General features: G+C 52.2%; 1 protein-coding gene across 8 annotated transcripts in view; it reads left to right on the top strand.

Moving 5' to 3' along the window:
- Window positions 1-11,764, top strand: part of CACNA1C (calcium voltage-gated channel subunit alpha1 C) — a 587,470-nt gene extending 575,706 nt beyond the window's left edge. For 7 of the 8 annotated variants that reach the window (XM_023756709.1, XM_023756710.1, XM_023756711.1 and 4 more), the window contains 5 exons: window positions 1,823-1,951; window positions 4,413-4,516; window positions 4,841-4,944; window positions 7,055-7,390; window positions 9,576-9,946. In XM_023756709.1, coding sequence (XP_023612477.1) covers window positions 1,823-1,951; window positions 4,413-4,516; window positions 4,841-4,944; window positions 7,055-7,390; window positions 9,576-9,878 — 976 coding nt within the window. In that variant the 3' untranslated portion in view covers window positions 9,879-9,946. Of the gene's footprint in view, window positions 1-1,822; window positions 1,952-4,412; window positions 4,517-4,840; window positions 4,945-7,054; window positions 7,391-9,575 lie in introns of all 8 variants that reach the window. The other variant, XM_023756704.1, reaches the window with a different exon arrangement.
- The last annotated feature ends 439 nt before the right edge of the window (window positions 11,765-12,203 follow it).

Genomic DNA, 12,203 nt, shown 5'->3' with positions numbered 1-12,203 from the left:
AAGGCTGGTTTGCACAGAAGGATGTCAACATCCAGGTGGCTGGCCCAAGCTGTCTTGGCGGCCCCTCCCTTTTCTGCAACCTTCCCCCCTTCCCATGTCCTTCAGGGACTCAGTCCTAGTACCATCTTCTCCCTGCTCCCCTTATCCTCCAAGGAAGGCTTGCTGTGTTCATCACTAGCGTCTCAGTGTAAACTGACCCCTCCTTCAAAGGGAATTTTCATATGAGACTTCGTTGTGTATTAAGTAAGGAAGGTAAAATCACTTTAGAGAGGAGGTAGGGAGGGACATTGGGGATTTCTTCCTCTCCCCACAGATCCATCTGTTAGGGAAACAGGATCCATGCACAGCGCCTAGCACATAGTAAGCGCTCTCTAAATCTCAGCTCCCACCACCCATCACAGTTGGGAAAAACAACAGTCAGGGCAGTAAGTTTCAAATTGTGAAGAGGGACAACTTAACCAAAATTCCAGCTCTGGGACCTTGTCCTTCGTGTCACAGCTCAGGGCTGAGGTGGCTCCGGCACTGGCCTTGCTTTTGCTGGGGACAGACCAGCTTACCTTGCACACAGTGGCCCCTGAGGAGTGGTGTTGCCTGCCTGCTGCCATTCCCTGTGTCCAGCGCATCCCGTGTGCCTCACCAAAGCTCCCTCCCTGTCCCTCTCTTCCCACCCCATTCAGAGCCTGGGACTGTGGGGTGGGCAGCCACCGGTGAGGGCCTCCCCCAGACAACTGCGCTCAGTCCCAGCACTCAGTTCTGAGGATGGAGGGGGATGTTTCTCTGACGCCTCATGAGTCTGAGGATAATGCGGGCCCTGGCTTTCTGGGTCTAGAGGAAGAATGATGGAGGGGCTAGTGAACCCGGCACAGGCAGGAAAGGGAGCTAAGGAAGGTGCGAGGAGGTGAGCAGAAGACTGGCCGAGGGAAGGCGGTAGAATCCCAGGCACATGTGGGCGTGGCAGGGATGTGTGCTGCCAGCTCCATGGAGACTCAGCTCAGCAGGGCCTCAGGCACACTCCCCTCTGCTTAGACCAGTGATGGCGAACCTTTTGAGCTCGGCGTGTCAGCATTTTGAAAAACCCTAACTTAACTCTGGTGCCGTGTCCCATATAGAAATTTTTTGATATTTGCAACCATAGTAAAACAAAGACTTATATTTTTGATATTTATTTTATATATTTAAATGCCATTTAACAAAGAAAAATCAACCAAAAAAATGAGTTCGCGTGTCACCTCTGACACGCGTGTCATAGGTTCGCTATCACTGGCTTAGAAGCACAAAGCCGCTCTCTGAGCCTTCTTCTCCACGCCTGCACTCCAGGGAGCCAATGCCAAACATGACACCAGGACCTCTCAGCTCTGCCCAACAAATGCCCAAAGGCCCACTGCCTCTAGTGAAGGGAAGGGGCAGCCCGCTCACTGGCCACCCCCCTCCATCAGTGCAGCCCAGGACCCTTCCTTAAAGGCTGATCCTCTCCTTCCCAAGCACCATCTCGTGTGTTGCTTCATTTGTTCTTCACAACAAGCCTCTGGGTCAGGCAGGGCATATGTTATTCCAGTTTTATTGATGGGATCCTGAGGCTTGGGATGGCCTCAGTCACTTAGGCCAGAGGGTAATTGAATGGGGTCAGAACTCAGGTCTCCCTGGTCCTAACCCTCTTCCCACATGGAACCCTAACCCCAGTCCTGTGCTTCCTCCGCGATCGGTCGCAGGCGGGCCTGGCTGCTGTGTGTGAGCGCGTGTGCACATGCGTGTGATGCCGTACTGCTGAGGAAGGGGAGGGGGCTGGCAGTTTCTGATTTTTTCTCCATCTTGGACACTTTAGGTGCCACTCCCGGGAGAGCCAGATAGCCATGGTGTGTCGGGAGGAGTTTTCTCAGGACGAGACCTACGACGTGCAGATGGGTGATGACGCGGAGTACTGCAGTGAGCCCAGCCTGGTCTCCACAGACAAGTGAGCCCTGTGGCCTCTGCCCCGCGGGCCCGCATGTGTAGAGGGGTCTGGGTGAAAGGCAGGCCCTGGGGTCCCTCCTCTGGGAGAGATCTGGAAGGGGAAAGAGGTCACATGTCAGAAGAGCTCCTGCAAGGCAGCTGTCACCTCGTTAGGGACAGAAGCCCCAGACCCACACAGACACACACAGTCCCCTGGTTAGCTTGGCCCTTCCTCACAATACAGTGCTTTCAGAAAAAAACTTCTAAACAACGAAAAAATATATTTTATAGTGATACTCAGTTACACACATACACATATTGACCAGTAAACAAACGTTTGTGAAACTACTTATAATAAAGCTGCCAGCAGAGGGCACTGTTGGCAAATGGTGGCTGAGATTTTTGTCAGCGCTGGAATTTTGTAAGGGTTTTTTAACTGCAGATCTAGACCAATTAGGAGGTGGTGGCATTTACTTTGTTATGATCAGCACTTTTAAAAGAAAGCATAGCACATGATAGCACAGACTAGGATAAAATAAGAGGACATAAAATAACATATCCAATGTCACAAAGGTAAGTATCATTTTGTGAAACATTTGCTTAATTGCCAACGTATGTGTTTGCAGAGTCCCATAAAATGTATTTATGAGTGTGGGTTGCATTCAAAAAGTTTAAGATGCATTGTTTTAAGGCTTTCCTGAAAGCATTTTATAAAAAGGAAGGGCCAGCCCTTTTAGCCTTTAGATTTTTAGAGAATGCAAATTAATACAGTACATGGTCACATAATTTGGAAATCAGAAAAAGCATATGTTCCACCCGTTTTGGCGCTTATAGAGTGCTCTGCTAGGTCATGGTTAAACTGGCTTCTGCACGCAAGGAGAGTCTGCAAACTCGTTAGGAAGCTAAGATGATCTCCGAAGAGGAAAATGACAGAGATTTTCTAACTAATTGCTCACAGAGGGTACAACTGTGAGGGGTACAGGCATTCTGAAAAGATCCAAGTCAAGGTGGCCATAACAGGCGCCAGGCACAAGGTCAAACAGAAGCTGGGTCCTCAAGAATGGGTACGATTTGTTTAAAAGAAGTTATAATAGGGAGAGCTTACCAAGCTGAGAACGAGAGGAAAGGCTTAGAGCAGCGGTTCTCAACCTGTGGGTCGCGTCCCCTTTGGGGGTTGAACGACCCTTTAACAGGGGTCGCCTAAGACCATCGGAAAACACATATATAATTACATATTGTTTTTGTGATTAATCACTATGCTTTAATTATGTTCAATTTGTAACAATGAAAATACATCCTGCATATCAGATATTTATATTACAATTCATAACAGTAGCAAAATTACAGTTATGAAGTAGCAACGAAAATAATTTTATGGTTGGGGGTCACCACAACATGAGGAACTGTATTAAAGGGTCGCGGCATTAGGAAGGTTGAGAACCATTGGCTTAGAGCAGGGGTCCTCAAACTACGGCCCGCGGGCCACATGCAAATACAAATATTGTATTTGTTCCCATTTTGTTTTTTTTACTTCAAAATAAGATATGTGCAGTGTGCATAGGAATTTGTTCATAGTTTTTTTTTAAACTATAGTCCGGCCTTCCAACGGTCTGAGGGACAGTGAACTGGCCCCCTGTTTAAAAAGTTTGAGGACCCCTGGCTTAGAGGTTTTGGTTCAAAAACTTTCCTGAACATCTGCAGATGCTGGAAGTCAGGGGCTAGGAGCAGAAAGGCACTTGGTCTCTGCCCTCCGAGGACGCGAGTCCCAGAGGAGCAGAGTCAGTGGCCTCCTCTGTAAGAGGACAGGGTTAGAATGCAACCTCGGAGCGACAGTTGTGTCCACCAGGGGTAGTGAAGTCAACTTAGTGGACTGCAACTGACATTTTAAAAGAAATAGAATGGACTAAAGTAGAACGGAAAGTGTCAGAGTGCGGCGCATGATGGTGAGTGTGGTTCATGATGTTTAGTTCAGTCGTGTGTGTGTGTGTGTGTGTGTGTGTGTGTGTGTGTGTGTGTGTACCTGTGAGTCCCATCAGAAAGGCTTAGGAACCACTGACTTGATGCCCCGGTGTCCGTGACAGCTCTGCTGTTCACAGGATGATTGTGTGGAGCCCGTGCTGATGCAGGGGAGGGCAGGCCAGGGAGAAAGGGGTGGGGAGTTGGGGTGAAGTGGGGACTAGTCCTGGTAAAGAGTGTCAGCATGTGGAAGAGAGGAGCCCGGGCCATGCCTGGAAAGAACCTTGTGGGCCTAGAATTTTTTCCCAATTTTCTCCACAACTTTGACCCAAGAGCGCCCTCACTGCCTCTGATCAGAGGTGTGGGCTCAGAGCATCCCTGCTGCCCCTCCCCAAACCTTCCTGGGAGCACAAAGTGGGGGCTCCCTTCCCTGAGGAGCAAAGGAAACTGCCTTCTGGGGTGGCAGCTGTCCCTGTGGGTGCATGTCTCAGCCTCCAGGAGCAAGCCCCAGGAGTTCTCTGTTCCAGGCTCTCCTACCAGGATGAGGAAAGCCGGCAGTTGGCACCGCCAGAGGACAGGAGGGACACCCGGCAATCTCCAAAGAGGGGCTTCCTCCGCTCGGCCTCCCTGGGTAAGCCCACGCGCCTCGCTCTCAGATGTGTCAGCCAGTGGGCACCTCCGATGACTGGTCAGGCACTCAGGGTGACAGAAACCCTGGAGGCCTGGCTCTGACAGCCCCACACAGTGGGCTGGGCAGATTTCCAAAGCGACGAGAGGGAATCCAAGGGCAGGGCTTCTTGGCATCGGACTTGGACTTAAGCTGCGTGGTATGTGTCAGAGAAAGAGGAAGGGTAAAGAGGAGGTGTATCCAGACCTCTTCCCTCCCTGGGCCCAAATCGGCACAGACCCCGTCTCCTTTCCTGGCTCTGATGCCGGTTCTTCGGCTCCTTTGCAGGTCGGAGGGCCTCCTTCCACCTCGAATGTCTGAAGCGACAGAAGAATCAAGGGGGAGACATCTCTCAGAAGACAGTCCTGCCCTTGCATCTGGTTCATCACCAGGTATTCCACACTTTGGACAGGCCACTGACCACCCCCCAGTAAGCTAGACAAAGTCCCCAAGACACCAGTCTTCCCGGTCTCAGACCACTGCTGCATCTCCACCCCTAGCCTAGCAGCCCCCAGGGGAGGGGCTTTTTCTACCCAAATGAGAGCCTTAACAAAGTCTGTCATTTCCCAAGGTGGGGACCTAGGAACTACTGGTGAGCAGGAGCTCCCCACACGGTCCCAGGATCCACCTGAGCTTTCTTCTTACAGTGGCACAGGTGTCCCCCACCCCACCCCCAAGACATTAGCTTACACCATAGGGCACTCAAGCAGATGTGGTTCTACCTATAGTTGCAAGACACCTGGAAATTGAGTGGCACAAAAATCTATCCACTGAAATACAGAAATGATCGGAGAACCAGCCAGCTACATGGTCAGGAGTAGGGAGTGATATCCCAGGAAAATGGTCCAGGGAGAGTTGACTGTTGACCTTTTTCTTTTAGCACAGATGGCTCTGCGGTATAAAATCCAAAGAGCATCAAAAATGCTCTTAGTATCTCAGAACTAATGGAGTCCTCAAGGAATTATCTAAGGCAGTCTCTTACCTCCAGAAAAATTAGGCTGTAACCTAGAGTTTCCTAAACCTTTTACCTCTTTAATTATGCACTCCCTTACAACAGACATATATTTTCCTTTTTTTTTTTTTACAAAGGCATTCAACGGCTGATTAAAGTTTATGATCTGCACTAGAGGCCCACGAAATTCATGCACTGCAGGGGGAGGTCCCTCAGCCTGGCCTGCGCCCTCTTGCAATCTGGGACCCCTCACTCCTTACCGCCCACCTACTTGCTGCTCCTTACCACTCAGCTCGCTGCTCCTTAGTGCTGCCACGGAGGTGGGAGAGGCTCCCACCACCACTGCTGCACTTGCCAGCCGTGAGCCCAGCTTCTGGCTGAGTGGTGCTCCCCCTGTGGGAGCGCACTGACCACCAGGGGGCAGCTCCTGCATTGAGCATCTGCCCCCCTGGTGGTCAGTGCGCATCATAGCAACCGGTCATTCTGGTGGCTCCGCCATAACGGTTGCTTAGGCTTTATTATATAGATAAGATGGCCAGTGTGACTTGGCTAAGTTGACACTATTTCAGCTTAAAGAAATGCACTGTTTTGCTTAGCCTGTGTGGCATTGCCCGCATGCATACTATCTCCAGGGCCCAAGGACCCAGGCTGGGGACCATCAAGAGCAGTGGCCAGGGAAGGCTGGCAGGCTGGGGGGACACTGTATGTTATAGTTTCAAGGGTTTCTGGAAGTTTATTTCACTCATCTGTTCAATCATTCTGGAAGGCAAGAAACTGCTCTTCATTTACATTCTCCCTTTATGCCTTTCTACTACCTCCCACCCCCTTCTCTCTGCCTCTCGGGCTGGGCTCTCCCCCACGCTGCCACTGCCCCGTGGATGCAGCACATCAGAGCAGGCGTCACGGCAGCTCACCTGGGGACCACGACCCACCCTCAGGGCACTCACGCACCAGGGGGGCAGAGGGCACAGCGTGTAAATAGTTCAATCACAATACAGTGTGAGATCTGAACAATAGTTCAAAAACAAGGTGAGCTAGAGATTGGCAAGACATCATTAACGGCCAGATTAATTGTAAGAACTGAAACAGTAAGCCCTGGTTTTGTCTCTTTGGACGCACAGTGTGCTTTTGCGCAGACCCTCCTTCACTTGGACCTCACATCAGCCCGAAGGGCAGGGAGACGGTGGGCACTGTGTGTGGTTGTACAGGTGACCCAGGCACATCCTCTCCAGTCAACTGACAAGGAAGCCAAAGGGGGAGAATTCGCAGCTGATGGGGCAGGGCCAGTGCTGATGGGCAGGTGACCCTGACTCCAGTCTGTCACAACTTTTGGAATTTAGAGGAGACAGGGTTGCTTCAGACCGAGGTCATCAGGAAATGCGTTTAGGACGGTTGCAGTGTACACTGGGTCTTGATGAGGGAGGATTCAGACGGGTGACATGGTGGCGTGTGAGCTCCAGGCAGCTGGGACCAGCTGGAAGCAGTCGCTGCCGAGAGGCCTGCCTCCGGCCTGACCATTCCCGTAACCCGCGCTCCTTGTGTGTCCACAGGCATTGGCAGTGGCGGGCCTGAGCCCCCTCCTCCAGAGAAGCCATTCTCCCACCACGTTCCCCCGGCCGTGTGCCACCCCCCCGGCCACGCCCAGCAGCCGAGGCTGGCCCCCGCAGCCCATCCCCACCCTTCGGCTGGAAGGAACCGAGTCCACCGAGAAACTCAACAGCAGCTTCCCATCCGTCCACTGCAGCTCCTGGTCGGGGGAGCCCACACCCTGCGAGGGGGGCAGCAGCGCCACGCGGAGAGCCCGGCCGGTGTCCCTCACTGTGCCCAGCCAGGCCGGGGCCTGGGGCAGGCAGTTCCACGGCAGTGCCAGCAGTCTGGTGGAAGCAGTAAGTGACCCCGAGCACGGCAGACAGGGGGAGGAAAGGCCCGAGGCAGAAGGCACTTTGCATGGAGAACAAGAAGGGGGTACCCGGCTCTCTCCCAAGTGGACCGGGTGTCAGTCTCCTGGCCTGAAAGGCCCTCACTGCCAGAGCCGGCAGACGGCCTGGCAGGCAGGCAATTCTGGACTTCTGTGGGGGCTGGGCTGACGCAGAGGGAGGGAGAAACTGAGCACACGTCCCTACCACAGGCCAGTGAAGCGGAGAAAGCTGCGGGGTTCACCACACACCGGGTGTGCCGTCTGCCCGGCCGTGAGCGTGGGCTGCCTGTGCGCACACAGTCAGGTCTGACTCCCGAGCCTGGTCGCTCATAGAATAACCTGCGGGGGTTGGAAACCTATGACCAAGTAAATGGGTATTTTTAAAAACTCTTTGATGATTCTAATTCCCAGCCAGGGTTGACAGCCTCTAGTCTAGAACAAGAGCACCTTCGGGCCCACCCTGCTCTGCCCTGGTCAGACCACCAATTGCATACTGGCACCATATCTCAGGGCACCTCTGGCAAATTGGAACAGTCCCAAAGGAGGATGACTGGGTTGGCAAGGTCTCTAGAAACCACTTTGTATGAGAACTGGTTGAGGGAATTCGGAAAGTAAACCTAGAGAGGAGGTGACTAACAAAGCCGTGATATGCCGCGCTGGCCGGTTGGCGTGTCGTCCCATACACCAAAGCAGGGGTCCTCAAACTACGGCCCTCGGGCCACATGCGGCCCGCGGAAAACATTTATCCAGCCCGCCGGGTGTTTTTGCCGCCGCTGCCTGTTGCTTAGCAGCCGACTAGTTTTTTTTTAAACTATAGTCCGCCCTCCAACGGTCTGAGGGACAGTGAACTGGCCCCCTGTTTAAAAAGTTTGAGGACCCCTGCACCAAAGGGTTGTGGGTTCACTCCCCAGTCAGGGTGCATATGGGAGGCAATCAATTGATGTTTCTCTCTCATATCAATGTTTCTTTCTTTCTCCCTCCCTTCCACTCACTCTAAAAATAAAAACATATCCTCGGGTGAGGACTAAAATAAAAAAGCCATGACATGAATCTTCATCCTGTAAGGCTTCTGGGTCCTGGACCAGAGGTCTTAAATGCAGGGCTGGAGCACCTGGACCAACCTGACAGGCAGACTGTAGCTAACACAAGGCAATCTTTCCAAAATGAGGGCTTTCCTGTGAAACAGGGAGCCCCCAACACTTGACATGTGCAAGCAGAGACGATGCCTGTCCAGTCGTCAGGCTGTCGCAGGAGGTGGGGAACGAAACCAGATGACTTCCAAGTGCCTTCTACCTCTAACACCCTGTGCTTCCAGGGGCTTTGTTGCCTCTTATTCAGTCCACACATCTCTGCTGAGCACCTGCCATGTGTAGACTGTGTTCTAGGTAAGGAATAGGGTTTCTGCTCTGATGAGCTCACAGGGTGGTGAGGAAAGACAGATAATAAGCATGCTGGGAAGGGTGGAGCGATGAAGAAAAATTACGCAAGATAAAGAGTAAGCGGGGGTGCGGGGGGGGGGGCGGGGAGCAGGACTAACAGAACTTGAAGAAGTGTTCCGCGCTTCCCTCCACTGCTTCCCCTGCCCACTGGCCCACGGGGTGACTTCCCCACACCGGTCACTGAAGCAGCCTCTAGGGAGGGGGGAGGAGCTTTGGCTTTGCCCGCTGGCCCTTCCCAGCAGAGGCAGAAGAGGAAGCAGGGGCAAGCGCGGTGCTTGCACATGTCGTACTCAGGATCCGCACCCACAGACAGGCAACGGGCAGTGGGCAAAACAGTTTCACCAAAAGAGAATGAGGTTTCTCGGAGAGAATGATACGGGATGCCAGGGAGGAGAAAAGACAAGGGCAGAGGGTAGAACCCTCTGCTGTGAGACTACCCCCTGCAGCCCCTCGGTGAGCCAAGTTTTCATGTATTTGTAACAGTTGTTGAGTACCCCAGCCCAAAGCTCTCTCCTCCAGCCTGTGCATCCTGAATCTCACTCCTTTCCTCTGAGCACCCACCACACACTCATGCACTCACACACGCACGCAGACGCACGCACACACTCCTGAAGTTTCCAGTCAGAAGTCCTTTGCTCTAACCCTAAACAGAAGAGTTGAGCTGCAGGAATAATGTTCCTCTTTGGTTTTTCCTCATGGCCCTCCCCCCTTCAGGTCTTGATTTCGGAAGGACTGGGGCAGTTTGCCCAAGATCCCAAGTTTATCGAGGTCACAACCCAGGAGCTGGCTGACGCCTGCGACATGACCATCGAGGAGATGGAGAACGCTGCAGACAACATCCTCAGTGGGGGCGCCCAGCAGAGCCCCAACGGCACCCTCTTACCTTTTGTTAACTGCAGGGACCAGGGGCAGGACAGAGCAGGGGGCGAGGAGCCCGGGCCCTGTGGGCCCAGCCAGGAGCCTCAGAGGAGCGAGGAGGAGCTGCAGGACAGCAGAGCCTACGTCAGCAGCCTGTAGGAGCTGGGCTGGGAGATGATGGGTTTTTTATTTGTCTCAATGTTCCTAAAGGGTTCGTTTCAGAAGTGCCTCACTGTTCTCGTGACCTGGAGTTAACGGAACAGCGTCTTCATTCATTTCGTTGGGACAAGACACAGAGTTGGGTGGTATGGAGAGTCAGCTTTTTGGGGGGAAGAAAAGCAGCAACCCCAGTTTGTGTCCAAGGAGGGAGAGTGGTGAGGAGGAGGAGGAGGAGGAGGAAGGGTCAGGGAGGAGCGAGAGAAGGCCGCCTGCTCTCCTGTGGTTTTGCAAGCCCTGTGCCAGGAACCAGCCTTCACCTTGGGCACAAAAGAGACCCTCAGCTTCCTGTGGTAGCCCCCACCGAAAAGGACCTTTGTCAAACGGGTGTCTTTCAACTTTGCTTGTACAAAAATCATTTTGCACATATTGTGTACGAGCCTCACTGTCCCCATAGAGCCAGGGCCCTGTGGATCTGCAGAAGGAGGCAGGCATGACTCCCACCCCCCACCCCCACCAGAGAGGGAAGAGCAGGCAGCAGGAGGCCAGGAGCTGGGAGCCAGGAGGGAGGGCGCTTGGCCAAGAAGCAGCTGCCCCACCCCCACCTCCAGCCGCCTGTTGCCGCCTGTGTCAGGATCACCTTCCCCTCACTGGCCCCCAGCCCAGCAGCCCAGCCCGCAGCGGCCAGCCTGCAGCGGAGGCGGCGAGGGGAGCGGCGCCCGCAGGAAGGGGCAGCCAGCACTGGACAACGCGAGGAGGAGCTGGGTTCTGCTGAGTGCTCCTTTGTTCTGTGGTTTGACATTTCTCTTGACAGCATGTTGCAGTTTTCATTTTGTTGTTTTGGGGTTTTTTATTTTATTTTCCCAGGAGGAGGGGAGGAAGAGGACTGTTTACGAAGTTCAGTAGCCACCACCTTATTGTTTTCACTCTTGCAAATGTAAATCGGGTTCAGTTTGATCCTGTTATTAAACGGGTGTGGTTTCCTTTTCCTACAGAGGGTCCTTGCAGTCCCTGTGGGAGAGTTTTACCAGACGTTGTGTATGCCCAGTAATTTGTATGGTTCCCATAGGTAGTAAACATGGTTTTCGATTGGTTTTATAATTTAAAGGTAATCAGCAATGCACTTCACAGGGGCTTGCACAGATGGGTGCCTGAGGGGTTCTCTCCCACGCTGGGTGTGTGGGTGGCCGGAAGAGAGGAAGCGTGTTCGAGAGTCTCTGAGTGTGATCCGCATGTAGTGGGTTGTCTGTTTGCGTGTGTCGGCCGTGTGTACGTGCGCCCACGCGGGGGCCCTGCGCCTAGTGAGTGTGCAGCGCCCCATTTCTGGGTTAACTGGGGGGATCTGAATCCAGGGCCATTTGAGAGCAAAAACAAATCACTGTCTCTGCTTCTGAAACAGGAATCAGTAACTTTGCATTTTCTGTCCCACAAGATATGCAAAAACAATGCAATAATATTCATTTTAAAAATACAATTGTGAGTCTTGTTGGCATTAAAACTGTATTTTAAAAAACACAGAAATTTAAGGAAAAACTCAAGAAGGTGTTTTGCTTCTATATATTCCGTGTAATGTTTTATTGCATTGATAATGTTTCTGTTGAAGAAACCGTTATACTTGAATTCAGGTCAGTTTCAGTATTTTACAATTATTTTTTTAAAATTGAATTGCAATTGTGCCAAGCGAATATAATGAATTAAGTTTGTTTTTGAATTCACCTCTTGTATATTTTGCTGCATGTAAGTAAATCATTTTGTATTTGGAGTGTGACAAGCTTTACCTTTGAACTCTTAAGTGCTTTTCTATATGTGGTTGGGGGAAGGGAGGCTTTTTTTTAATTTGTACAATGAGCAAGGGTATCACCAGTGTAAATCATTATTCTGCTACCCACCGACAGGTTTGGACATTACTGTTTTGCATATCTTGTGTTTGCTTCCGTTTCCCTCAATTTTCCCAAAACTATGACAGACATATTTGTACTACATCTCATTTGAGAGACCAGGCCATAGCTCACTCCAATCGTCACTCCATCTACTCTGCACCAGTTCTCTGTTTGGGTATTTCTCTAGGGACAGCCCTTACTGTGAGGGGTCGTGAGGCATTCTGACCGGCCTCTCTCCTCACTGCGCTAGCCTCCGCGTCCCCTGGAGGAGAGGAGAGGTGGCTGACTTTTCACTTCCACGGCACAAGTTTTGCTCAGTGGTTTTTCAGGAAAGTATACACTGACCAAGAGGATAGGAGGAGAGTTGGGCTGGCAGGAGGGGAAGGACATCCTGGCTCTGGCAACTGCTCTACCCAAACTCAGACAGCAGGGGCTAGAAAGAGGCAAC

The sequence above is a fragment of the Myotis lucifugus genome, unplaced genomic scaffold, assembly GCF_000147115.1.
Source record: "Myotis lucifugus unplaced genomic scaffold, Myoluc2.0 scaffold_98, whole genome shotgun sequence".
NCBI classification, from domain to species: Eukaryota; Metazoa; Chordata; class Mammalia; order Chiroptera; family Vespertilionidae; genus Myotis; species Myotis lucifugus.
Note: the sequence above shows the minus strand (reverse complement) of the source record. Positions and strands in the feature narration are given on the sequence as shown.